The sequence below is a fragment of the Lotus japonicus genome, chromosome 4 (assembly GCF_012489685.1).
Source record: "Lotus japonicus ecotype B-129 chromosome 4, LjGifu_v1.2".
Taxonomy (NCBI): Eukaryota; Viridiplantae; Streptophyta; class Magnoliopsida; order Fabales; family Fabaceae; genus Lotus; species Lotus japonicus.
Genome location: NC_080044.1, coordinates 19,742,467 through 19,770,448, shown reverse-complemented (window position 1 = coordinate 19,770,448; position 27,982 = coordinate 19,742,467). Strand labels below are relative to the sequence as shown.

The 27,982-nt window shown below is 39.9% G+C and overlaps 1 protein-coding gene across 1 annotated transcript; it reads left to right on the top strand.

The window, feature by feature from the left end:
• On the top strand, positions 1–4,683 carry LOC130715111 (uncharacterized). The gene is made up of 6 exons (XM_057565156.1): positions 1–89; positions 422–482; positions 835–911; positions 1,537–3,003; positions 3,101–3,269; positions 3,942–4,683. The coding sequence occupies exons 2-6, from the start codon at positions 440–442 to the stop codon at positions 4,562–4,564; spliced, it is 2,379 nt and encodes a 792-aa protein (XP_057421139.1). The 5' UTR covers positions 1–89; positions 422–439; the 3' UTR covers positions 4,565–4,683.
• Positions 4,684–27,982: the final 23,299 nt, after the last annotated feature.

Here is a 27,982-nt window from a genome sequence, read left to right as displayed (position 1 = left end):
TCAAGCACACTCAGCTTCTTCTAATTTGTTGGACGGTTCAGTTGGTTGAGAAGCTGTTTATTCTGGTTCTTCTCATTGGTAATGTGAAGGTGAAATTGGTTTATGGTGTGCTCCTTTTTCTTCTGGGTTTTCATGAAATTCAAAGTAATAGTCCTATTTATATGAATCTTCAAACTCTTCATCATTTTATCTAAAACTTGGAAGATTTTGCCATATTTATTGGAAGCTTTTCCTCCTTAGGCCTAAAGTTAGAAAGGTTAGTCTCCAATTAAAACATCATTCAAAATGCAAAATGTGTAGCTTTTGAATATGGACAATCTTAGCATCTATCATTTGCTCAGATGCTTGTATGCTTAATTTTGAGGCAAATGATTGGTTAATTCTTTCACAGAATTTTGAATCCATTTTCTCACTCTACTAGAGTTACAGCCTGGGGAGGATGGCCAATAAAGTTCATGCCCATAATAAGAGACAAAATGGCGGTAAGTGTTGTTTTATATAATGAAGAGAATTTTCTGACGTTACAAATTTTAGGTCACATAACCTGTAATGGGAGCTAAAATGAGCATTCGTGTGCCAATTTCTAATGGTTCCTTTATGAATGTGAGAAGTTTTAAGTGGCTACATATTTGCTTGTCAATCTTTTGTTAGTTAATGATTAAAAGGTATTTGATTGTGCTCAATAGTATGAAGTATGAACAATATAAATGGATTTGCTGATTAATTTATTGCAATATAAATTGAAAGTTCTCTTCAGTCTTTCCTTTGCTTGACTAATTTTTAAACTTTTTGTTAAGTCAGTTCTGATTTATCATTGTACTAACTGTCATGCAGGACTGGAATATTTCGGCAATAACGTGAAGCTGCAATTAGAAACATCTCAGATCCACTATCTCGAAAGAGAATTACCTGTAAGCTTCTCTTCCCATGCCTTTTCATTTTAAGGGTCTCAATGCACCACCATAATTCCTTCTTTTTTCCTGTGCTATTATTGACTGGATTTTGCAACTTTTTCCTGCATTTCGTTTCGAGATTGACCCATCAAGGTTTTGGCTAGAGTACATGTGTAGGATTGATCATAGCTTGATTCTGTTTTAAATTGCATTTGCAATGTAGTGAGTATATAGGTATTTGACCTATCCATTGTGCCATAATGCCTTTCATCTCTATGAGTTAAATTGTTTTTATCTTTAGAAATGATATTTTCATGGATTTGATTATTTTGTTCATCTATGATTGTGATAGGTGCCCGCATCCCATAGGTTAGTTAGTTAGTTGAGGGAGTTTCACTTAGTAGAGGGTTAGTTAGAGAGTGAGACTTTAAATAGGATAGTTGGAGAGAGTATGATCTATCTTTTGGGATTTATCATATGCTCATTTTTCATCATTGACACCTATAATTCTGTAAACACGAGATTTCACTTCCCATTCCTATTAACATCAATGAAATTGAGTGCTTTTTTCTATAACTGACTAACTGTCATAACATGTTTCTCTTACAATTCTGAAGTTGAATGTGCTCTGATGAATTTTCAGTACTCATGTCAAGTAGAGGATGACTGGTCAAAGATAAATAGTTACTTGGCTTCAGTGAAAATACAGAACAATGAGAAGCTATCCAAAAAATCAGGCACCAGAAGTAATGCACCAAGCCTTGTGGCAAGGTTGATGGGGATGGACATGATGCCATTAGACACTAAATCTGTAGTTCCATCAGATGAAAGCATAAGTGAAAACATGGTATTTGATCCATTCTACCAAGACATTGAAGATGATGGATGGGGACAGAATTATGGAAAACCAAGACCAAGGGAACATCCTCAGGAAGAGGAATTCCAGACATTCAAGAAAGAATTTGAAGAATATCAAGCAGCAAGATTTAAGGAGTGTTTGAAGGATTCTGGAACTGGAAGTATTTCTAGCCAAATGCATGCTCAAGAGAGTCTCAACAAGGAAATGGTGCCACATTATGAAAGCTCACAGAGAGAGGCAACAGAGAAATCTGCAGAGCTAGATAGTCACTTATTTAAAACTAAGCTACCTAATGATGACATGATGAATTTAAGGGATAGAACACTGAGTAGAGACTTTGAGGAGTCTCTAATACTGAACACTAGAAGCAGATTAGATATATGTTCTTCTCCCTCTCAGATAGTTATCTTGAAGCCTAGTGCTGATAGTATTTACAATTGCTACCATAAAGACAATGGGACCAGTTCATCAGGAACTTTACAAGGGAGAGGTAGTATAGAAGAATTTCTTGAGGAGGTAGGAGAGCGTTTGAAATGTGAGATGCAAGGGAAATCTGTCAAAAAGGGTTCTGCGGGTCGAGGAAGTGGAATTGAAACACCTTACTATGAAAAACTATCTGATCCTAAAGAAATAGCTCATTATATAGCACAAGAGGTCAGAGAAAGTGTGACTAGAGATGCAGAAGTGACTTTGATCCGCTCAAAATCCACACAAAAGCCTTTTTCTACTAGGTGGAGTCGGATACCGGAATTTTTCAACAGAGATACCAGGAATTTTTTCACAAAGAGGCTAAGAAATGTTATGAAAAATGAAGCACTTTTTGACATTCCTGAAATGAGTTGTGGGAACTCAAGGTCATATATACTAGACAATCACTGTGATATTTTGAAAGAGAGACAAGAAATTCAAACAGGGTCCTTCAGGCATGAAATAGATAACAACTCATTTCTCCACAAGGAGTTGTCTTCTCAGAAACTTGTAAGATCCTTATCTGCTCCAGCTGTATCAAGAAGAGCATTTGAGAAACTTGAAGCTGTTGAAACAATGCCGGTCAAGGTTAAAAAAAAGAAGAAAGATAAATTTAAGTTTAAAGAAAAAGTTTCCAGTTTTAAACATGCTTTTGATCTGAGAAGAAAGCTGTTCGGAAGCAGGGTTCATTCAATGGTAGAATCACACTGCAATGAATATGATCCCTTGGTGAGAGATATCAGAAGTGGACCAACTGTTCTCTTGAAATATGGCGAGAGGCATGTAAGTTTGTTATATCCACTGTCACCTTTGTTTTCAAATATACTGCATATATTGTTCTTATCTAATCACCATAGTTTTTGTCTTTAATGTTTTTTAGGAGAACTCCACTGAGGTACCACCTAGTCCTGCATCTATGTGCAGCCTTGCTCAGGAAGAACTTTGGGCACAGACTGAATATTTAAGTCCAATATCAACTCCAGATGTATCTTCAATAGACAATGTTGCTATGCCGAAGGATTTTAGAGATACCATTTCTGGTTTGAAAGGTTAGCGGCGATCTTAAATTTCAAGCATCTTGCATAGAAAAGGAATTCAATACTGTTTTCTTATGGTTTTACTGCATCAGAAAGTGATTTTCATGATTCACTACAAGTTTCTATCTTTATGAAGGGCTACACAATCCTGTTATAGAAACTGTATGAAACTTGGATTCTGAATTTATATCTCTTACTAGTAGGTGCTAATTAAACAGTATCCTCTTCTTCAAACATTGATAAAATTTCATGTTACATGCTCATGCTAACCAACTGTTTGACCATCTTTTATATATTTTTTTAATTAATGCTAGTATTTTCAGGTTTAATAGAGACTAGAAATGTGACTGGGATGTGCTAAATGCCCTTCAAAATTCATATTGCTTACTTAGTCCATGATCATATGTTAAATGTGAATATAATAGACTTTCAAAGAGACCAACCTCTGGTTGATTTTATTTTGGTGCTTCCTTTTAGAATGTCTAAGAAACTAAAAGCTCTTTCATATTCAGAATGTCTATGACAAGAAAAAGAAATGATTTTCTTTGCATTCTCTTACTGATTGAATGCAACATTTGAAATGTGTTTGCTATCTATCTTCTTATCTCTTGGCTCTTACAATATAGTTATTTCTTTAGATGTCAAATTCTTGCTGACAGTTCTCTTTGCTTGTTTATTTTGCAGAGCTAAGGAGGCAAATCAGTCAACTTGAGTCTGATAGCCCTGAGGACCTAACGAAAAAGCAAGAGCATCTTGAATCTGAATTCGTTCTGTTGGAAGATCCAGAAGAATCTTATGTAAGAGATCTGCTTGTTGCATCCGGTCTGTATTTCGGCTCGTGGGTAAAGTCTTTGTCAAAAGGGGACACATTTGCAAAGCAAATTGGCAACTCAGATTTTGAAGAAGTGGAAGAATCTCATAAGAAACTGATCAAGGAGAATGTAAGATCTATGAAGGATCAGAATGAGAGTAAGTTAGAGCACATGGTTTTACTTGATTTGTTAAATGAGGCACTTTCCATTGTTCTTGGACCACCTTTGACATTGTCTAGATTCAAAAGGATGCTAAGCAACTCCTCCATGGACCCTCCACCAAATGGAAAAGAACTACTGAAATTAGTATGGGACATTATCTCTGTTTCTCTACATCCTTCATCTAACACACCTTATTCACAAGACCTGAGATCCATCTCCTGGTATGAACTAATAAATGATCAGATCAATGTATTAGAAAGAGAGATAGCATATCTAATCGCTGATGATTTGATTGAAGAATTCACGAACAATATGCTCTTAGGTACACTGTAAAGTATCATCTTGCACATTGTCAAAGATAACGCAACGCATCCTTCAGATTTGTGCAAGGCATATACTGATATACATGATCTTAATCCAAATGAAAATTAATTGTCTATTAAAATAGTTGATACTATATATATATATATATATATATATATATATATATATATACGGGACCGGGCTCTGATTAGGTAGTATATGTGTATTTTGACATAATGATAAGGTAGTATATGTGTATTTTGAAATGTGGATCAAAATAGGTAGGCAAAAAAAAATAGAATGACAAGAATAAAATGCTTACAATAATAGAGCTTTTATTGAGAACTTCAAAACATGGATTACAATGCGAAAGAGATATTACACAGATTGAGAGAGAGAAGGAGATGGGTTTTTTTCGGATGCCTTCCCCGAATGGGTAAGCTTTCTTTTATACATACTTTGAACCACTACTATATCTTGGGTTATGATAACTCTGGTTACTTTTTTGAAATAACTCGAGTTCTCTTTTTTGAAAATTATTGGTGACTATTTTGGCTGCTTCTTCTTTTGGGTTGATGGCTGATAGAACTTGTCTGCAATGCCTATCACTTTTGTCATTTTGCCATGATTTGCTTTGATCTTGATCCAAATGTCTTGTCTTTTGCAATTATGTCTTCCACTTAATAGAAAGAGTGGAAGCCCATATTGAAACAATCATCTCCATTTTCTTGAAGATAATTATTGTCTTGAATATTGGAGGAAGCTTCGTCTTCTAGTGAATCAGATTTTTGACTTCCCGAAACTAGCTCCAATCTAGATCTAAATTCTTCTTGAGAGGTAGCTGAGGCTAGTTCAGCCATGATCTTTGACTTTTCTTGTAAGAATAAGGCATCTTGGTTGATTAGAGGCGTAGATGGTGTGCCAGTTAACTGTGCTTGGCTCTTCTGGGTAAGAAGATAATTTTTTTGCCCATTCATCAATTTTAGCCTTCTGAATCAACTTGATGTCGAACTTAGCCCACCATTTAATTCGAATAGCCCTTTGAAGTTGATAGAGATCAGTTTCATTATAAAGTTGAAATGAACACCAATCCCAGGTCATTATCCAGGAGATGGCCTGTGAAGTAGTGAAATATAAAAGCCTTTCTTCTAGACGAAAATGAGTCTTTTGAACAAAGTGTTTGAATAAAGGTTGGACTTCTTCAGGGAAGATGCTAAAATCTAGTCCTACCTGATGAAACCATAATTTGAACCATTGTGGGAATCTCAAAGAAATTCCCTTTTTGAACCATACAAACCATGAATGTTGGAATGGTCGGAGATATAGAAATTAGTACCATGCATCCATGTAATCAAAGTAATTGTGCCCTGATGGAGTAAATTCTCTTGAGAACTGTTTTGATTGGAACAGAGGTTGGTTCCATTCTTGTATGTTGAGAACTTTGAGGATCTTCACCTTTGAGTAAATGATTTCTCCCTTTTTGTCTTTGTTATGGGTAACTTCTATTGAGTTAGTGTCCACTAAGATAAACTCGTAAAAGAGTCTTCCTTTTGAAGGGTGCCCGGGCATGTAATGAAAGTTTGGAGGAAATATTTGTTTAGCAATTTCTCTTGGGTGACAGTCAAACCAAGCCTTTTCGATCATGATTGACGGAAGGCGTTCTGGTTTTTCTTGATACTCATATTGTTCTTTCTTGCCTGGAGTTTTTGAGGAAATTGTGTTATGATAGTCTAGTATGGAATACTTGTTGGATATTGGGACTAACAGGCTTTTTGATTTTGAGGGAGTTTGTACTATCTGAGAGGCAGTGGGCCTCTGAGAAGATTTTATTGGTGTTGATGGGCTAGGAAGCTTAATCATTTTAAGTGGTGTTACTGCCACTGGGGTTGATGATCCAGCTATTGAATTTGGTAGTTTTCTAGTTGATCCCAGTGGGGGACCATAATGGTCTTTCGAAGTCGGTTTTTCACTCATGGTTTCCCTGTAAGAATTCTCTTGTTAGAAAATCTGGAAGGGAATTATGATCTCCTTTAATATGAATAATATCAAATTCAAAACATGAAAGTAATGATTGTCATCTGGCAAAAATATGTTTTGAAACCAAATTTTTAACATCTTTTTGTAAAACAGACGGGGACGCTTTGCAATCGGTCTTGATTAAAAACTTCTTGTTAAAAAGATCATCTTGAAATTGTGTAACACATAAAACGATTGCTAAAATCTCTTTTTTGACAGTTGAATATTTTTGTTGGGCAGGATTCCAAATTCCCGAATAAAATCGCACAATTTGTTCTTTTGAAGAATTAGGACATATTTGTTTAAGGATCCCACCATAACCTAAATCTGAGGCATCTGTTTCTACTATTAAAGAGGCTTTAGGGTCTGGTATTCCTAGGCATGGAAGATATTTGACTGACTGTTTTATCTTTTGAACAGTTAGGGTCATTTCTTCTTTCCATTGTGGTGGATCTTTCTTAAGCCTTTTAAACAAAGGATCACATATGACTCTAATGTTTGGAATAAAATCAGCTATATAATTTACACAACCTAAGAATCTTTGTAATTGATTTTTATCTTTGATTTCATCTGGAAATTTATCGGCAAATTTCAATGATCTTTGAATAGGGGTTATTGTGCCTTGATAAATTTCATAACCAAGAAATCTTGTTTTAGTTTGAAAGATTTTCATTTTCTTGGCCGAAACTACTAAACCATTCTCTTTAATTATTTCAATGAATTTGTTTAAGTGTTGAATGTGTTGACTAATATTTTTTGAAAATATTAAAACACCATCTAGATAAACTATTGAAAACTCCATATAAGGATTAAAGATTTCACTCATGATATTCTGAAATTCACCAGGAGCATTTTTAAGACCTTGGGGCATCACATTCCATTCATAATGCCCAAAGGGAACTACAAACGCGGTTTTGTACCTGTCTTCCTCCGCCACCGAAATTTGATAATATCCTGATTTCATATCAAATTTAGAGAATATGGTAGAATTATGCAATCTTATGATCAAATCTATTTTATTCGGTATTGGGTACCTAATCCATCTTAGTATCTTATTAAGAGGTTTATAGTTAATGACTAATCTTGGAGCCCCACGCTCTAATTCTGAGGCATGTAGTACATAAAATCCTGAACAACTCCATGGTGATTTTGAGGGTCTAACCAGGCCTTTGTCTAAATATTCTTGAATTTCTTTTTTACAATACTCTAAATATTGTTGATTCATTTGAATGGGTCGTGCTTTTGTGGGTATATCCTTTTCATTGAATCCATCTTCGTATGGTAAAGTAATTGTGTGCTTCTTGCGATGATGAAAAGCCATTGGATTTGTTTCACAAATTTCTTTTTTCTATTTTATCTTGAAACTCTGTTATTATCTTTTGAAGATTGGGAGTCTGAATCTGTTCTTCAATTCTTTTATATTGAATTTCTTTATTCAACATATTAATATGTTTTCTTTTCGGTTGAATTAGATTGACTCTTTTCCGCTGAATTAGGTTGACTTTTGAAATTGACGCATCTTGTAGTAGGTTTAATTCTTTTAATCTTGGAGGCTGTTAGAATTCAAAGAAAACTTCTTGACCTAGAGCTTTTGTAATTATTCCTTCTCTTGAAGTTTTGAATGGGTATAGTAAGCTTATAAAAGGTGTCCCTAATATAACTTTGTTTGATATGTTTTTTGCTAAAACAAATGAGGTAGTGTAACATATTTTATTTTTACAAATTTTTGCTTGAGATAATTTGTATCGTATATTAAGTTTTGACCCTGCGGCACTACTAACTCCTTCTGTAGTTTTTTTCGTAGTATTGGATAGGAATTAATCCTTCTTGAATGCAATTGACATCAACTCCACTATCTATTAGAGCAACAATGTCAAATCTTTCTCATGAATTACCAAGGTAATCTCACAATGCCATTTATGTATAGTAATCAAATTGAGCATATTAATATATGCTTCTTGATTACTATTTGAATTCTCACACCCAGGAGAACTAGCTTTGTGCTTTTGAGTTTTTAAGATCTCTTTTCCTTCTAGTTCCATTAACCTGTATTCTAAGTTAATGTCATTTTGTTTTAAAATAGTTATTTCTTCTTTGAGTGTTTTAATTTCATCTTGAAGATCTTTTATTGAGGTAGTCTCACTTGGTTTTTTAAATTTTTTGTAGATCTCATTCATGCTTATTGGGTTAACTTCTTCAATTTTGAATTTTTCAGTTTTTGCGATTAAAACATTCAATTGACTTATGAATTCATCTCTAAGGGGCGAATCTTCCATTTTGTCAATTATGGAAATTAAACTGAGAGTTTGATCTTTAGTGAGCACGTTAACTTGTCTGAGACACCTTGAACAGTCACAAGGACTTGTCCCATCTTGACCTATACACTCCCTTTCTTCATTTTCAGAAAAATTAGAGTCTTTTTCATTTGAGTATTCAATTTGGTTGACCTCGTCATCTTCTTCATATTCTGAAGTAGACAAATCTTCAGGTTCCTCGGTGTTGATTAAAATACTTAATAAACTTTGTTTGATGTTGTCATCAAGTTTAAGGTTATTAATTTTTTGCTGGGTTGTGCACTTATTGGCGTAGTGACCAGGTTTGCCACACTTCCAACAAACATTTTTCTTATTATTATTAGAGCTTTTAGTAGGCTTCTTACTAGAGCCTTTGTTGGTTTACTCTGATTTTTGATAGTTTTGAAAATTAGATCTTTTCCTAAAAGGTCTCTTATTTGTTGAGGAATCTTTTTGAGCTTTTCTCTTTGCAACTCTTTTTTGTTGTGTAGTAGGAGCCCTAATAGGTTCTACACCATATTGTTGGCAGAAGTTTCCTACTTCTCGTCGGCTTATTGAAACTTCTTTTTGCATTTTATGTTGGAGTTTGAAGTCGGTACTGACTTGCAAACCAGTATGAATTATTGCATTATGAATCTGCCCGAAGGTTAATAAGTCAAAGTTAGGAGAGCTATCACTGAAGGTTTGAATGGTTTGGTAGACTTTCTCTTGCATTAGTCTCGGAAGTCCAGCTATGAAGCGTTCTTTCCAGAATGCACTGGACCCATATTCTCTTAATACTACTTTTGAAAGGAACATGTCTTTATACCATCGGTAATCAAACATGGTTGGACAGTAAAGATTGGCGAGCTGATTTTTGGCTCTTTCTCTAAACATATTGGGATCTCCTACAAAGTGTTATATTATTGTATAAACTAGTGTTGAAACAGCATCTTCCTCACCATTTTCTTTTGTCTTGGTTAAAATTATCATTCTGTCTTGTTCACTTATTAAATTATCCCACCAACCTTTTAACTGACCAGTGAAACCCTGAGTGATAATCATGGCAGCAGCCCGATCAGAATTATTTTTTGCCTTATAAGCCATTGCGGCCATAACCATTTGGTTTGTTAAATCAAGAATGGCTTGTTCACTCATGCCATCTAAATTCCATTCATTGATTCCAGATCCTGAGAAATGATTTTGAACAAGTTCTCCTCTTTCTTTGAATTGGACATCTGGATAGGTTGGCCTAGTGTAATAATTCCTAAGTTTGGGATAATGTTGTTGGTTTCCCTTTATCTTATTAATCGATAAATCTTCTTTTTCAAGATGATTTACTGTTGAATCCTTCAAAGTAAGTTTTTGCAATTTTAGTTTAATATCTTCCAAGTCTTGGGTTTTTGAAATCTTTATTGATCTTAGGTCTTCTTTTGTACAACTAGGGACTTTTAGAATTGGGCTTTGTAAACCTTTTCCAGTCATGGAAAGGATAGGAAATTTAGAAATATCTTTTTCTTCTTTTGACTCTATCCTCGTTAATTGTTTTGTCATGGTAGTTAACATAAGGTTTGAATAATTCATTTGTTGATGAATTTTACCAATATCTTCTTTATCGACTATTCCTTCTTTACTTATCTTTTTGTAAGGAGAAGCTTTAACTTCTAGATTTCCCACTTGGATTTTTACTCCTTCTTGGGGTGGATATTCCGAAACTATTTCCTTATCTTGAACAGTTTTCCAGGTTGAACTTATTTTTCCTAACGGATTAACTTCTTTTGAAAAATGATAATCAATTTGATTTTCGATACAAAAGGATTCAAACCAGTCAAAGAAGTAATAGTTAAGCTCTTGATCTTCCATAGATTGGTAATACAGTATCCTATAATTTTCTGTCTCTTCTTTTGAAAAGGTTGCAAAATACCAATCTCTTTTTGGCTTATTGTAACCTGCTAAAAAGTCTTCTTTAATCCATTTCTTGTCAATTTGAAAAGGGTAATCTCTTGTTAATGTGTTTAAAACCTTGGAAGCAGTTGGAGAGTATTCAGGGGAATCTGGATGGGTTTGATAAACCGGTTGGGAGAGGTTTGGAAAACTATTGTCTAACCCTTTAAGTTTTATTGTTGACTCTGTCGAGGATACAGAGGACCTTGGGATATCTACCTTATATAATTGTTCAGGAGTTCTAATAGCAAATGAATTTGATCTATTCATCCTTAGAGTTAGGTTTGTTCCTTCTTGAATTAGTTCTCATACTTGTATATTATGAACTTTTGGTTGAGGTAAAGAGTTCTTGAATACCCATTCTTCAGGAACCTTACTCATAATTTCATCATGAGTAAGCTTCTTCGGAACTTCTACTGAAGATCTCTTTAGATTTGGTTCTAACATAACAGTTTCTTGTTTTGGTGATGATCTTAAGGCTTTCAAATTATAATTAATTTTTGAAACTTTATAATAAACTCTATATATTATTGAAAAAAGATCACTTTCTTCTTCAAATATGTCATCATTTGCCAACAAATCTAGTTGCAAAGCATTTTTAGTCCAACTGTTTTGTAAATTCATGGCATAGTTTGGATAACAGTTGAAGAAAACAGGACCATCATGAAGGTTTGATTCTAAAACGGCAATTAAAGAATATTTTGGTTTTAACAATCTCATGTCTCTCAACATGACAATTATTGGAGAATTGATTCCTAGTCGGAAATTAGGTTTTGCAGCTACTTGCACTAAACCTATGTGAATGAAATTATATCCATTTTTTACATGTTGATCTAAAATATCTTCATTTAACAATTTTATGGTACTCTTGTGATCAGAACTATGTTGACAACACTCTATTGTAAAAATAGAGTCGTCAGACCTATTGAACAAAGTATGTTGTTTGTAAATTTCTTTTTTCTTGACTATGGGTATTGACCAATTTTGAAGGGCTCTTTCTATAGAGGCTATTTCTAGTTCTTGTTGAGACAATCTATTGATCTCCTCGGTACTAGAGGCTGAAGGTTGGATTATCATTTTATTATTAGGTTTTCCCAAGCTTGTCTCACTTAAGGTTTTAATTAATCTTGCCATATTTTAATGAGGTTTGTACCAGGGTTCGTGCTTCTTCCCAATCTAGCTAAACCAACGGGCTCACTACCTATCCAAGGCTTTACTGCCGGGACCACTAGACTGCAGGGGTAACTCACACTATCCTTATACTAATCCCTCAGAAAACTGGCTTTTATTAAGAAAATTCACTATATCAACCAGAGACCCTAATCCCTCACGGGACCGGACTCTGATACCAGAGTCGGAAGCATATTAAATTTGACATAATGATAAGGTAGTATATGTGTATTTTGAAATGTGGACCAAAATAGGTGAGTGATTGTGGTCAGGCATACAACAGTACTTAGTGTATGTTTTCATTGTTAGAGAACCTCAAAATCAATTATGATAATATAAAATCAACTCCCATGACAATAAAGATGTTTGGGAGTTATTTGGAGATTTTATTTAACCTCACAATCAAATCGGCTAGAAGCTAGTCAAAGTAGCTTTTGTGTTGAATATAATCAATTATGATATTTTACAACTGAATTTCACATTACCTTATACAATCAACTTTTTCATAAATGTATATGTTATGGATCAACCTTCTAGGCCCAAAAACATAGCCCATAAGTCTGTTGGCCGCTTCAGCCCAACAAGAACCTCAACTTGGACTGGACGAGACCCCCGGGTCCCTCGGCCAGGAGCGCCAGCTTAGGGCGACGAGCGGACCAGGGACTTGGGCCTCCTCCCAGAGGCCCAACCGGCCCATTAGGAAGGGTTAGAGGCGCCAAGCCCAACTCCACATATATAAATAGGGGATGAATACCAATTGTAAAGGACTCTTAGCTCATTTGAGAAGTAACAAGACTGAAATTCAGTTACTTTCTCTCTCTAAAGCGGTTACGCTCTCATTCTCTCTAGGAATCTCACATCACGTTCCTTACACTCTAGGTACTATACCTCATCTCAATGTTCATGGATAGAACATTTGGCGCCGTCTGTGGGGAACGGTAGATTTCGATTCCCGGACTACGTGGATTGTGATTTGGCTGAAAGAAGTTCGATTTTCCGTGAAATTCTCTTTGGTTTCTCGATTTTCGGTTAAATTCTTGATTCGCTAGTGACACTTGATGGAAGTGCAACATCGACGAAGTAAAAGAAGGATGAAACACGCGCGTGATTCGCGCCGCGCGTATGGAAGGCGGCGCGGTGAGGAAGCAGAATCCTCAGTCTCCTTGTTGGAACCTTCAGGAGAAGGACCGCCATCACCTCAGCCGTTGGACGCTCACAAGGATTGGAGGTGGCTGATTCGCGACGTCAATAGTCGCCTAAAGCAGCAGGACACGGAGGTCCGAAGGGCGAATACAGTTGCGGAGCTTTGGACATTGCAGAGGAAAAGCTATTGGAAATCCTCGAGGGAGTGGAGGAATTCGTCTCCAAAAGGAAAGCTGGCGTGCTTGGACAGATTGTAAGAAGCAGAGAATCTCCGGGAACCGCGAGCGACACGAATGAGCGGCAAATCGGGATGTGAATGGTGCGCCTATCACCAGGCCATGGGCCACGTCACAGAGGAATGCCGCACGTTGCAGCGCGAGGTGAGATAGCTGGAGGGTTGAAGGTGAGATACTTAATCCTAGGAGCGGAGGGATCTGACAACATGATAATTGGCAGAAACACCTTAAACCGACTATGCGCCGTGATCTCGACGACACATTTGGCGGTTAAATATCCTTTGCCAAATGGACGAATTGGGAGAGTTGTTGTGGACCAGAAGACTGCAAGGGAGTGCTACTGCAACGCGGTAGATCGGTACGCGAAAAGGAGCGCCTCGGTAGGACACCGATGCAACGAGGTCGAGGCGCCGGAAGAAAACCTAGATCCAAGGGGCGAAGGGCGAGTCAGCAGGCCCACGCCAATTGAGGAAACCAAGGAACTAAAATTTGGCGAGAAAGTGCTCAAAATAGGGACCAGACTGACTGAGGTCCAAGAACAGAGATTATCAAAGTTGTTGGGCGAGAATTTGGATCTTTTTGCTTGGAGTCACAAGGACATGCCAGGAATAGACCCGGACTTCATTTGCCACAGGCTGGCGCTGAATCCAGGAATTAAACCAGTGACCCAGACAAGCCGACGAATGGGCGATGAAAAGGAGAAAGCAATCCAACAAGAGGTAAACAAATTACTGGCGGCAGACTTTATCTGGGAAATTAAGTATCCTACCTGGCTGGCGAATGTGGTGATGGTAAAGAAGGCGAATGAGAAATGGCGAATGTGAGTGGACTACACAGACCTGAACAAGGCATGTCCAAAAGATTCTTACCCATTACCAAGCATAGACAAGTTAGTGGATGGGGCGTCCGGAAATGAGCTGCTGAGTCTGATGGATGCCTATTCGGGATATCACCAGATCAAGATGCACCCGTCAAATGAAGATAAAACGACCTTTATGACCGCCAGGGTAAACTAATGTTATCATACCATGCCCTCCAGATTGAAGAATGCGGGGGCGACGTATCAGCGGTTGATGGATAGGGTATTTGAGGGCCAAATAGGAAGGAACATGGAGGTATACGTTGATGATATGATCGTAAAGTCAGTTTTGGGTTCAAGCCATCACGAGGATTTAACAGAAGCTTTCGGCAGGCTCCGAAAGCATAACATGAGGCTCAATCCGGAGAAGTGTTCTTTTGGTATACAGGGCGGGAAGTTCTTAGGCTTCATGATTACGTCGAGAGGAATTGAGATCAATCCAGATAAGTGTAAGGCGATCCAGGAAATGAAAATCCCAAGTAATGTGAAGGAGGTACAGCGCCTGACGGGGCGGATTGCGGCCCTATCCAGGTTTCTCCCTCATTCGGGCGACAAATCGGTCCCGTTCTTCAAATGCCTCAAGAAGAACGCGGCGTTTGAATGGAGTTCAGAGTGCGAAGAAGCTTTTAACCGCCTTAAAGAGATGTTGCCCGCACCTCCCGCTCTATCGAAGCCTGTCTAGGGTTTTCCTTTGCACTTGTATTTTTCCGTCAGCGATCGTGCGATCAGCTCGGTAATCCTCTAGGAGGTAGACGGAGAACAAAAAATAGTTTACTTTGTAAGTCATACACTTCAAGGGGCGGAAATCAGGTATCAGAAGATAGAAAAGGCGGCGCTCGCCATCCTCGTTATCGCCAGACGCTTAACACCTTACTTTCAAAGCTTTCATGTAAAAATAAGGACTGATCTTCCTCTGAGACAGGTGTTGCAGAAGCCAGATTTGTCAGGAAGACTCATCGCGTGGTCAGTTGAGTTATCGGAATACGGTTTGCAATATGACAAAAGGGGGAAGGTCGGAGCGCAGACTTTAGCTGATTTTGTGGTAGAGTTAACGCCCGAAGACGGTGAGAGGGTGAGCACGCAATGGACGTTGTTTGTTGATGGGTCGTCGAACGACAACGGAAGTGGAGCAGGGGTCACGCTACAAGGGCCTGAGGAGTTAGTATTAGAGCAGTCCCTCAGATTCCAGTTTAAAGCCAGCAATAATCGTGCAGAATATGAGGCTCTGATCGCAGGTCTGAAGCTAGCAATTGAGGTGCAAATCGACAATTTTCTGGTTAGAACGAACTCGCTGCTAGTGGAAAACCAAGTAAATGGGGAATTCCAGATGAAGGAACCGACCTTGATAAAATATTTGGAGCGCGTACGACTACTGATGGGTTGATTGCAAGAGGTCGTAGTTGAGTTCGTGCCAAGGGCGCAGAATCAAAGGGCGGACGCCCTAGAAAAATTGGCAAGCACTCGGAAACCTGGAAATAATCGAAGTGTGATCCAAGAGACGCTCGCCAATCCTAGCATAGAAGGAGAGTTGGTAGCCTCAATTGACCGCCAAGAAACTTGGATGGACCCCATCGTAGATATCTTGGCGGGAGAGCCAAGTGAGGTAGTGAAGTACTCAAAGGAACAAAGGAGAGAGGCGGGACACTACACGTTACTCGATGGGATACTCTTTCGACGAGGATTTAGTTCGCCCCTCTTGAGGTGTCTTCCACCTGGGAAGTATGAGGCTGTTATGGCAGAGGTTCACGGGGGGGTTTGCGCTAGCCACATCGGAGGAAGGTCTCTGGCAAGCAAAGTCCTCAGAGCGGGTTTTTACTGGCCCACGATAAGGAAAAACTATGCATAATTCGTGAAGAAATGCGAAAAGTGTCAAGTATTTGCAGACTTGCCCAGGGACCCGCCGGAACAATTGGCCACGATCAGCTCCCCATGGCCCTTCGCCATGTGGGGAGTTGACCTCGTCGGACCTTTCCCCACCGCTAGGTCACAAATGAAGTTCATCCTCGTAGCGGTGGACTACTTCACCAAATGGGTGGAAGCCAAACCCCTCGCAAGCATTACTGCAGCCAAGATCGTAAGTTTTTACTGGAAAAGAATCGTATGCCGGTTCGGGGTACCAAGGGCGATCGTTTTAGATAGTGGGACACAGTTTGCAAGTAACTAAACAAGAGAATTCTGCGAAGAGATGGGTATTCAGAGAAGGTTCTCTTCAGTGGAACATCCTCAAACTAACCGGCAAGCAGAGTCAGCAAATAAGGTAATCCTGCGGGGTGTGAAGCGCCGACTCTCGGAGGCGAAGGGAGCCTGGTTGGACGAACTCCCGATTGTAATCTGGTCCCACAACACAACGCAACACTCAACCACTGGGGAAACTCCATTCAGGATGGCCTATGGGGCGGACTCTATGTTGCCCATAGAAATAGACAACAGTTCTTGGCGAACAGCGCTGCGGTTTGAGGGCGAGAATTCTTCCAACATGGGGGTGGAGTTAGATTTGTTATCGGAAACACACGATGAGGCTCGCATCAGAGAGGCTGTTGTAACACCTCGATTTCGGTGGAGTTCCGGCGACATAACGGAAAAACTAATCCGACAGAAGTGCTCTTGGGCACGTAAGGAAGATGTTTAGAATAAAAAAATGAAGTATTCAGGATAGTTTTGCAAAAACCTCAAAACTAAGAGTACAGAAGGACATAGAGAAAAGCTATGGAAAAGACGATCAGAGGTAAGGATTAGCGACTATACCTCGACACCTTGAAGTAGCAACTGTCGGATCAACGATCAAGCAAGAAATCAAGAAAATCTTCTTCTCCTCCTCTCCTCTTGGCCGCGGCTTGTGTGTGTGTGTTTGTGAGGTTTTGTCTCAAGCTTCAACATATATATATAGGGAATGAAATGGAAGATATTTAGCAAGGATCGGATAAGTATGAATAGATATTTATCAAGATTGGATAGGTATGAATAGATATTTATCAAGATTGGATAAGTATGAACAGATATTTTGAGAAGATATTTTGTAAACCGGTACAGATTTGTTTAGATATCGGAGGATTTTGCTCATAGAGTTAAGATAAAAATATGAGAGCGATTTCCGATTCTTCCTACTGATTCCAACGTATTTTAGACACGATATTCTCCCTGCTGAATCTTCTAATTCTTCAAAGAAATATCGGTATGATTTTTGGTTTTCGAGGCTTGTTTTTAATGCTATATATAGAGGTTGGCAAAATGCGGGAAAATGAAAGTTTCGTGATTCCGATATTTCCGGCTTCATTCTCCATGAATTCTAAGATAGGTTTTGGCGACATAATGCCAAAACTCAACAGAGGTTTCCTTGTATTTTAGGTGGCTAATGCAAAGTCGGTGTAAAAACTATTTTACCCGATAAGTTACTTTTTGCATCGAATGTCGGAATAGAAAACTTCCTTCTGAAGAAAGATTGAAATCATCAAGAGAAATGGGTGTACGCGTGTAGAATCTTCATTTGAAGCTCCGGATAGAAAAAGTCTTCATCGTCGGTTGATTCTAGGGTTTTAAAATACCAGGGTTTCAATTTCGGCAAACTTCCGATGATTGGAATCGGACGTTCGTATATCCTAGAGTTTCGCCTCGAAACGATTGTGATATATGTAAAAAGAGAAGTTCTAACATTTCTCTGAAGATTTTTGGAATTAATTTCCATCGTGACTTTAAGTGAAAACTAGCTATATACTAGGGTTTCTGACCTAGGTTTAAGCGTATAACGATCGTGCTATACCTTTTATCGATCACGATGCATTCTTTAAACTTTTCCTGAACTTTCTCCTTCATAAATATATTTCCTTTAATAAACTTTTGTTCAGGTTTCCCTTCTCAATACGTCAAACCTAATCGTGAATGGAAATCTCTTCCACTTATTCTAAGCTTAAAATCTTGGGTCTTACAGCTGTGATGAAGCAGCGAGCTGCGGTGAAGTATGACTCGAAAGTACGTCCGAGGGCGATGCAGAAGGGGGACCTAGTGCTTAAGAAACGAACCGGGAACACTGGGAACAAGTTGAGTCCAATCTGGGAAGGACCCTACAAAATTTTGAAGGCCTTAGGAAAGGGGGCTTATCACCTGGAGAGCTTAGACGGAAGGCGAGTGTCGTGTTCCTGGAACACGGCGAGTCTGCAATACTAATACAGCTAAAGGATTGACAGAGAGCTGGCTTCGGCGCGAGGATGATCAGCTGGGCGCGTCTCGCGAAGATTGAAGGGTTAAAAAAAAAAGAAGCATATTCTTGTTCTCCATTTCGGGAGTTTGTTGGCCAAAGCGCCTAAAATAGTAAAAACAAAGACACGTTCTTGTTCTCCATCTCGGGAGTTTGTTGACTATCACGTCTGATTGAAAATACAAAAATTGTATCCAGCAATTTCAATCACACTGAATTGTGGCGAGAGCTAGGTGGGAAAAATTCCCTGAAGGTGGCGATCCCAACACGACCTTGATGTCTGGGGATCGCTCCGCAAAAGCCGACGCAGCTCGCCGTCACTCTTTGGCGATGTGTGCGGATAAGCTTCTTATCCTAAAAACCTCCCCGAAATATGGGCGAGCGAACCTAACTAGGCATAAGTCTGGGTAAACCTATATGGCCATTGTGTCCCAAGCAGCAATAAGTCCTTGACAGGACAAAACTGGCGAGGCCACACCTGCTCTTACAGGAAATACGGTGTGGACAAAGCCTCGGTTCAAAAACTGAGCAAAAGTCCTAGTTAAACAAGGCACACCATCAATGTCATCAGACGTAATTCAGGAACAAGGGAACTATGGGGGGTACGAGAGAGAAAAACTCTAAAAAACACTAAAACAAGCATAAAACATAAAGAAGTAAAGCTGAATTGGTTAACTTGAAAGTAAAATACAAACAAAAAGTTTAAACGAAGTAAAGAGGTACTAAGCGTTACAATAACTCGAAATAGGTTAACATTATATCTTTTTCTCTTATTCCACAACGTCTCCAAGGTCAACGCAAGCAACTTTCGGCAGATCTTCTGGACCCACCAGTCCGGTAGCGGATGCGCTCATTAGCCGCCGCGAGAGCAGCCTCCTTCCTTATCTGCTTCTCCAAGGCGATGGCCTGGGCATCCTTCTCAGCCAAGAGTTTGCATTTCGATTCCAAATCCGACCGGGCCTCAACAAGTATCTTGCCTTTGTCCGCCAGTCTTTCGCGCAAAACAGCAATCTCCTTGTCATTAGCAGCAAGGGTTTCCTCTTGAGATGCAATGATGGTCTCCTTGGTGCCAAGGTCCTTACGGAGCTCCTCGACCTGGACTTCAAGCTTCCTCTCTTTCTCATCCGCCGCTATCTGTGCAAGCTTCGCTTCCGCGAGTTTCTCCTGCATCTTCTTTGTCTTATCCACCTTAGATGCCAACTGGTTGGACAAATTGGAGCAGCTCTTGTTGGCCTGAAGGTTGATAGAATGCAGTTTTTCCACCTCCTGGCGAAGCCCTGCAATTCCGGTGAGGGGCCGAGCCTGCCAAGCCACTTGGGCGAACAGACAACCAGCGCGGAGAAGATTCGACACAGCTTCTTGGGCAACGTCCTGCGGGTTTTGGCTGGGAACTTCCCTCAATTTTTCAAGATAAGGGTGAGAAAGCAAGAAGGAAAAAGGGTCGGTGGAAGAGCTGCTGGAAGGGTCCTTTGGGCGGTCCGAGGAAAAATTTTCTTCCCCGCCACCAACCCTAGGAGAGCTAGGGGCTGATGAACCATGAGTAGTCTGGACGGGCGGAGGAGACGGAGGGCGGACAGAGGACGGTGGCTGTTGGCCCGCCGTTGAAGTCAGGGGGCGAGAGGTACCCACGGCTGGGGAAGCGTTCACCTCGCCGTGCTGATCGGGCGCCAAGGAATCGTGTGCGCTATCTGGAACAATGGGGTCGGGCGCGAGACAGTCAAAGGTGCAACTGGGGAGCTTAGCTCGTCTAGCTTCCTCTTCTTGGGAGAACCATCGCCCACCGGCGAGCTTCGCCTTTTCTCTCCAACCTGGACCAGAGAGGGCGCCTTAACGTTCCCGGAGAGGAAGTCCTACAGCAGATCGACAATAGAGAACTTCATATTTCCTGAAAAGCAAAAAGGGAAAATCATCAGAAACGAAGAGATTCGGAGGAAGGTGTGAAGAAGACGGTAAAAGGGGAAACCTAATCGAAGGAACATCTTGGAGCCCGGAGGAGCGCCAAGTAGTTCAACGCAACTGAAAAGATGAAGCTGGGATAAGACCCCAATGGCGAAACTTTCTCTAGAAGAGGAAGACGTTTTGGGAGAATCGGATATGGGTCTGGGACACTGTGTCCAATCAAATGGAAAAAGGGCTCTCCCTTCCTTCTGTGTGAATGACGAAGGGTAAGCAGGGTGGACGACGACCCGGAAGTACCGGCGGGCCAAGTAAGATTCGGAACCAACCTGATAAGGAACAAACCGTTCTCGACCCGGTCGAGGCACTAGAACGACCCAACCGTGGGTCCCCAGGGATCGAGAATCTGCTTCAAAGAAAAAAGAAAAGAGGGCAGGAGAAGGCGCCACATCAACACTACGGCAGAGAATTTCAAAGCACCTCAGATAGGTCCAGAAGCGAGGGTGAAGTTGGCAAGGACAAACGTTGATATCGCACAGCACTTGGGTAAGAAAGGATGAGAAGGGGAGTTTAACGCCAAGATCAAGAAACAAGTATTCATATACAAAGAAGAAGTGGGAGTACTTGGGGTCATTAAACACGCGGTGTTGCCAAGGGCGGTCTTGCCCCCGGCATCCGGTGGTACGAAGAAGGTCCTCTAATAACGGGGAATAGCAAAGCCCACCAGCCCTGCGGGCAAGGTCAGAAACAGAGTCGCTGGTAGAAAGCTCTGATGGTTGGTCAAGGATCCCCTGTTCAGGAGCTTCCGAGATAGGGGAAGGGAGAGTGGCAAAGGTTGCCAAGCGATGAGTTTTGATTTCCTCCGTAGAAGAAAGGGCCCCAGCTGAGGGCATCGTAAAAATGGAAGAAGAAAGAAGGGATGAGAAACTGTTGTTCCTTGTTGTCATCAATTTTGTTAAAAACAACCTGATGTCCTAGCCGATGTTGTGACATCTGCCTTGGTGAAGGCCAAGACATCCGCCCCTGCTGGCATGCAAGTGGGTCCCTTATGGTTATGTTTTATGGTATGTTTTGTGCTTACTTGAAGGTCAAGTAACTGATTGTTGGGAGCCAATTGCGGGTTGTTTATTGTTGGAACAAATCTGTGATTAAAAGATTTGTTTCTATTTTATTTGTTGATCACTCATATCAGATCTTGGAAGATTCTCTACTGATATGAGTTGGATCAAAGTGTTCTTCAGCCAAAAATAAACCCTAGCCGCCTCTGCTGAAGCATATATAGACAAAGACCTGAAGCTTGAAGTATTGAGAAAATTACCTTGAAGATCAAGTGTTCTTAAGAGTGTAAGTTGTTCTTTGTCTTTGTTAGTTGTGAACTAGTCTTGCTCACTAGTTCTATAAAGTGAGATTGAGTTCTGTGTTGTGTTTGAGTGTCAAACAAACCTTGTGTTATTGTTGTTACCAATCACTGTGGCAGTGATTGAGGAAAAGTGAGAGGGGCTCTCATACTTAGGCTGTGGTTCTAAGTAGAAGACCACTGGGTAGATTAGGTTAAGAACAATGAACTTGATGTGTTCATGTGTGTCTGTAATACCTAGATCTTGAGATAGTGGAATTCCTTTTCATTGGGCGAAAGCTAACCAGACGTAGGTGTAGTTTCACCGAACTGGGTTAACAACTTTCTGTGTCTTGTTTCTTTTAGTTGTTTTTGTGTTCATGCTTTTCAGTCATATGATGTTCTAATCGATTGTCCCAGCATCGTGCAGGACATTTGTTCTAAGGGATCTAGAATTTCAATTGGCATCAAAGCAGGCACCCCTGTTCTGTGTGGGTGAGCTCCAGGGAGATATTTTCTTGATCTCATGGACAATAAGGAGGGAGGATCGATCAACAGGCCACCAATCCTGGATGGCTCCAATTATGACTACTGGAAGGTTCGAATGATAGCCTTTCTCAAGTCTATTGATATCAAAACTTGGAAGGCTGTTGTCAAAGGCTGGAAGCATCCTGTCAAAGCTCAAGCAGAAGGAAGTACATCTACTCCTGAAGAAAAACCTGAGGATGAATGGACAAGTGTTGAAGAAGAAGCTTCTCTGGCTAACTCAAAAGCAATGAATGTTATCTTCAATGCTGTGGACAAAAACATGTTTAGATTGATTAATACTTGCATTGTAGCCAAAGATGCTTGGGAGATTTTGAAAACAGCACATGAAGGCACAACCAGGGTGAGGATGTCTAGACTCCAGATGCTTACTACTCGCTTTGAGAACTTGACAATGACAGAAGATGAGACAATTTCTGAATATCACATGCGTGTGCGTGATCTGTCAAATGCATCATTTGCTCTGGGAGAACCTATGTCAGATGTGAAATTACGGTTCTCGCACAGGACAGATGTCGAACGCGATGCTGGGACAACCGGTTCGACAACTGACTAACAGTAACAAAACCAGAAAAATAATAAAGTAGAACACAGAAGATTGGTAACCCAGTTCGGTGAAACTTCACCTACGTCTGGAGGGTTTGCATGCACCCAAAGAAAGGAAATCCACTATCTCAAGATTCAGGAATTACAGACACTCATGAACAACTCAGTTCATAGTTCACTTCCTAATCTACCCAGTGTATTTCTACTTAGAATCTCAACCTAAGTATGAGAGCCCCTCTCACTTTCTCTCAATCACTGCCACAGTGATTGGTGAACAACAATAACACAGAGTTTGTTTGACACTCAAACACAACACAGAACTGAAACTTGCTTTATAGAATCAGGGAGCAAGAACAGTTCACAAAATAACAAGAACAAAACACAACTTACAATCCTAAAACACTTGATCTTCAATCTTAGCTCTAGTTACTCACGTTTTAGGTCTTTGTTCTATTTATACTTCAGCAGAGGCGGCACTAGGGTTTCTTGGGCTGAAGAACAACTCTGATCCAACTCATATCAGCACAGAATCTTCCAAGATAAGATATGAGTGATTAACAACTTAAGAATAGAAACAAATCTCCAATCACTGATTTGTTCCAACAATAAACAACCCGCGTATATCTCCCTTTAATAAGTTACTTGAATCTCAAGTAATAACAAATCACATCCTCCAAACCAATAACAAAAGGGACCCACATTGCACGCCAGCAGGGGCGGATGTCCTGGCCTTCACCAAGGCAGATGTCACAACATCGGCTAGGACATCAGGTTGTTTTTAACAAAATTGATGACAACAAAGGAACAACAATCTCCCCCTTTGTCAAATTTTGTCTAAAAACAACTTCACAACCAGAGAGGGTAAATCACATAGAGTCAGCAGCGGAAATAAAAAAACTCCCCCTCAAATCAATGCATCTTTGTAGCCAACCATAGAGGAACCCCCCCTCAAATGATGCATCCATGTAGACTGCTTGAAGTATAAATACCATATGCATAGCAGCACACACACTAACTATCCAACAAGTGTAAACTAGAAAACCAGTAGCAACTTGAACAGCTTGAACATAAACCAGTTACTAGCCTTGTCTTGAACTTATTACAGACCAAAGCTAACACTTGCAAATCACACATAGTCTTCACAGCAACAGAAACAACACAGATTCTTCACCAAACTACTCCCCCTTTTTAACACAAATTTGGCAAAGGTAGCACAGCATAAACAAACCATCACTTCTAAGACCAGAATGACAACAATTCATGAACACTTCCAATAACTAACTTCTTATAACCGGTGGATGGTTCAGAACCCAAGGTAGATTGATGGATTTGGAGATCAAGTTCAGATGTGTCAACAATGGGGTTTGGATTTCCATCAGAGGGTTCCATATTCACATCTGAAGTAGTCTCGACTAATGTCTCAACATGGGGTTCAATATTGGGAACAGAAACAGATTCAACTGATATCTCATGAATCACATTAGGCACAATAACATTAGGATCTGCACTTACAGATTCACCTATGCTTGCATGAACAGTTGCTGGTGCATTTGAGACTTCAAGAGAACTTGCAGCAACAAATTTCTTCCTCCATTCCTTCATAACATCTACACCAGAACTCTGAGATTTAAGAAGAGCAACATCCTTTGAATATGATCTATTCACCCTAGATGACTGTGGAGACATCTCTTCCTCGCCGAAGAACTTGACTCTAACTCCTTCTTTAGGTTTCCACTCTTTCCTTGATGAAGCTACTTGTGGATTAGTCCTTGGTTGATCATGAGACTGAGGATATCCATATAGCTTGTAACAGTATGGCCTTATATGACCAAGTTTACCACAGTGATGACATCTCCAAGTAGATTTCTTCGATTTTCTGAACTGAGGGTACACATGTCGTACAGAATGATGCGACATTGGGTCTGGCATTGGTTGCTTAGTTTTCTTTTCAGATGAAGCAGACTTAAGCCTATCCCCTCCATATCTCCAACTGTTTTCCCAACTTCCAGAATCTCCTCTAACACATTAGTACTTTTATTCATCATACGAATAGACTTTTTCATACCTTCAAGCTTTGAGTTCAGTAATGTTACCTCCTCCTGCAGTTTTGCATTAGTGATCTGAAGTTTCTCATTCTCCTCACGCAACTTGCTGATGGTCTTTACTTCTTCTTGCAAACTGGAGTTATTACTCTGAAGTTGCTTCTTCTCAGCAATCAAATCCTTGACTTCTTTTCTCATTTTCTCACCATACGTACATGATTCCTCCCACTTAGCCAGCAACAATTTGTAGGTTTCAACTAGTTCTTCCTCATCACCATCACTTGACTCAGCATCAGAATAGCACTTCCCAATGAGAGCCTTTACATGAATAGCCTTGGTTGTATCATTCTCATGTTTGTGTTTGAGTTGAAATTCAGTATTCTCCACATTGTCCGACACATTGTCCAGGACATTTGTATTTGACATTCTGCCCAAACTCTTCAACGCTTTGTTAAGTAATGATACAGCTTCTGCAATGTTTGCATCAGTATCCTTGTCCCTCTGATCTTCATCTTCTTCAGTGTCGGACACAAAAGTTATACTCTTCGCCTTCTTCTCATATCTACCATTAAGAGACATCTCAAAGGTTTGCAAGGAACCAATGAGTTCATCAACCTTGATGTTACTGATGTCTTGGGCTTCTTCAATGGCAGTTACCTTCATATCAAACCTCTTGGGGAGAGACCTGAGAATCTTTCTTGCTAACTTTTCTTCAGACATGGGTTCCCCTAGGGCAAAAGAAGAGTTGGCTAGATCCCTTATACGCATGTGAAACTCATATATGGATTCATTCATCTTCATAGTCTCAAACTGAGTTGTAAGAAGCTGAAGCTTTGACATACGAACTCTTGATGTTCCTTCATGGGCAGTCTTGAGAATCGCCCATGCTTCTTTAGCCACAGTACATGTGTTGATTAACCTGAACATATTTTTGTCAACTCCATTAAAAATAGCATTCAAGGCTTTGGAGTTTCCAAGAGCTTCGTCACCTTCTTTCTTTGTCCACTTATCTTCAGGCTTCAATTCAGTTGTGGATGCTATCACAGGATGTTTCCACCCCTTAACTATTGCCTTCCATGTTATACTGTCCATAGATTTGAGAAAAACCACCATTCGAGCCTTCCAGTAGTCATAATTGGTACCATCCAAAATTGGTGGCATATAGATTGATCTTCTTCCATCCATAATGTTGTCCTTGAGAACATTATATATTCCCTGGAGCTCACCCAACACAATAGGGTGCCTGCTCTGATGCCAATTGAAATTACGGTTCTCGCACAGGACAGATGTCGAACGCGATGCTGGGACAACCGGTTCGACAACTGACTAACAGTAACAAAACCAGAAAAATAATAAAGTAGAACACAGAAGATTGGTAACCCAGTTCGGTGAAACTTCACCTACGTCTGGAGGGTTTGCATGCACCCAAAGAAAGGAAATCCACTATCTCAAGATTCAGGAATTACAGACACTCATGAACAACTCAGTTCATAGTTCACTTCCTAATCTACCCAGTGTATTTCTACTTAGAATCTCAACCTAAGTATGAGAGCCCCTCTCACTTTCTCTCAATCACTGCCACAGTGATTGGTGAACAACAATAACACAGAGTTTGTTTGACACTCAAACACAACACAGAACTGAAACTTGCTTTATAGAATCAGGGAGCAAGAACAGTTCACAAAATAACAAGAACAAAACACAACTTACAATCCTAAAACACTTGATCTTCAATCTTAGCTCTAGTTACTCACGTTTTTGGTCTTTGTTCTATTTATACTTCAGCAGAGGCGGCACTAGGGTTTCTTGGGCTGAAGAACAACTCTGATCCAACTCATATCAGCACAGAATCTTCCAAGATATGATATGAGTGATTAACAACTTAAGAATAGAAACAAATCTCCAATCACTGATTTGTTCCAACAATAAACAACCCGCGTATATCTCCCTTTAATAAGTTACTTGAATCTCAAGTAATAACAAATCACATCCTCCAAACCAATAACAAAAGGGACCCACATTGTACGCCAGCAGGGGCGGATGTCCTGGCCTTCACCAAGGCAGATGTCACAACATCGGCTAGGACATCAGGTTGTTTTTAACAAAATTGATGACAACAAAGGAACAACAAGATGAAAAGCTTGTGAGGAAAATCTTGAGGTATGTAACCAGCAAGTTTGCAATGAAGGTCACTGCTATTGAAGAAGCTCAAGATATCAGCAGTTTGAAAGTGGATGAGCTGATTGGTTCTCTGCAGACTTATGAGTTAAAGTTGGGTGAAAAACCTGAAAAGAAGACCAAAAGCATTGCTTTTGTATCCAACACCACTGAAGGAGATGATGCTGATAGTGAAAGTGAGAATCTATCTGAAGCTCTGGCACTTCTTGCTAGAAAATTCAACAGAGCTCTAAGGAAGATAGACAGAAGGACTAGGCCAAATGTCCAGGACATTAAGTCAGACAACTCTAAATCCTACAATTCCCAGCGAAAGGTCAAAGAAGAGGACAAATCAGGCCAAAACAAGGGTGTTCAGTGTCATGAATGTGAGGGTTATGGTCACATTAGATCTGAGTGTGCAACCTACTTGAAGAAACAAAAGAAAGGCATGGTAGTGACATGGTCAGATGAAGATACTGAGGATGAGGAAGAGTTATCTGCCAACAAGGTTAATGCCTTCTCAGGGGCTGTCAATGACTCAGATTCCAGTGGTGATGAAATGACATTTGAGGATTTGGAAGAGACTTACAAACTCTTACATGTTAAATGGAAGGAAACTTGCAAACATCTGAAGGAGCAAGAAGATGAGATGGAACAAGTTAAGACTGAAAATGAAAACCTGAGGGAGACCATTGATAAACTGCAAGATGACTTGGATAAATGGAACTCAAAATTAAAGGATCTTGAAACTTTTGAAAAAGCCAAGCTTCTGTTAACTATAGCTGATCTTCAAGAGAAAGTAGCTACACTGACAGCCAAACTGGCAAATACCTACAAGTCAGTGCGTATGCTGAACAATGGATCTAATATGCTTGAAGAGATTCTGGAAGAAACAAGCAAGCAAGGAAAGAGTGTTAAAGGAATTGGTTTCAGTTACAAGTCTGAGAATAGAGGAAATCAGAAAGCATCAAGGAAGTTTGTAAGAGCTAAGGAAAAATCTGAGTTTAAAAACCCAGAGAACTATCGGATGTCAAGCCCGATGTCACAACATATGCCTCAACATCCTACTACTCAGAAGGCTACTGCTCAAAC

Excerpts from the sequence above, each read along its gene's own strand:
- LOC130715111 (XM_057565156.1), top strand. The coding sequence starts at position 440 with ATGGCCAATAAAGTTCATGCCCATAATAAGAGACAAAATGGCG. Across the intron at positions 483-834 it reads TAATAAGAGACAAAATGGCG|GACTGGAATATTTCGGCAAT; the intron begins GTAAGTGTTGTT and ends ACTGTCATGCAG. Across the intron at positions 3,004-3,100 it reads TGAAATATGGCGAGAGGCAT|GAGAACTCCACTGAGGTACC; the intron begins GTAAGTTTGTTA and ends AATGTTTTTTAG.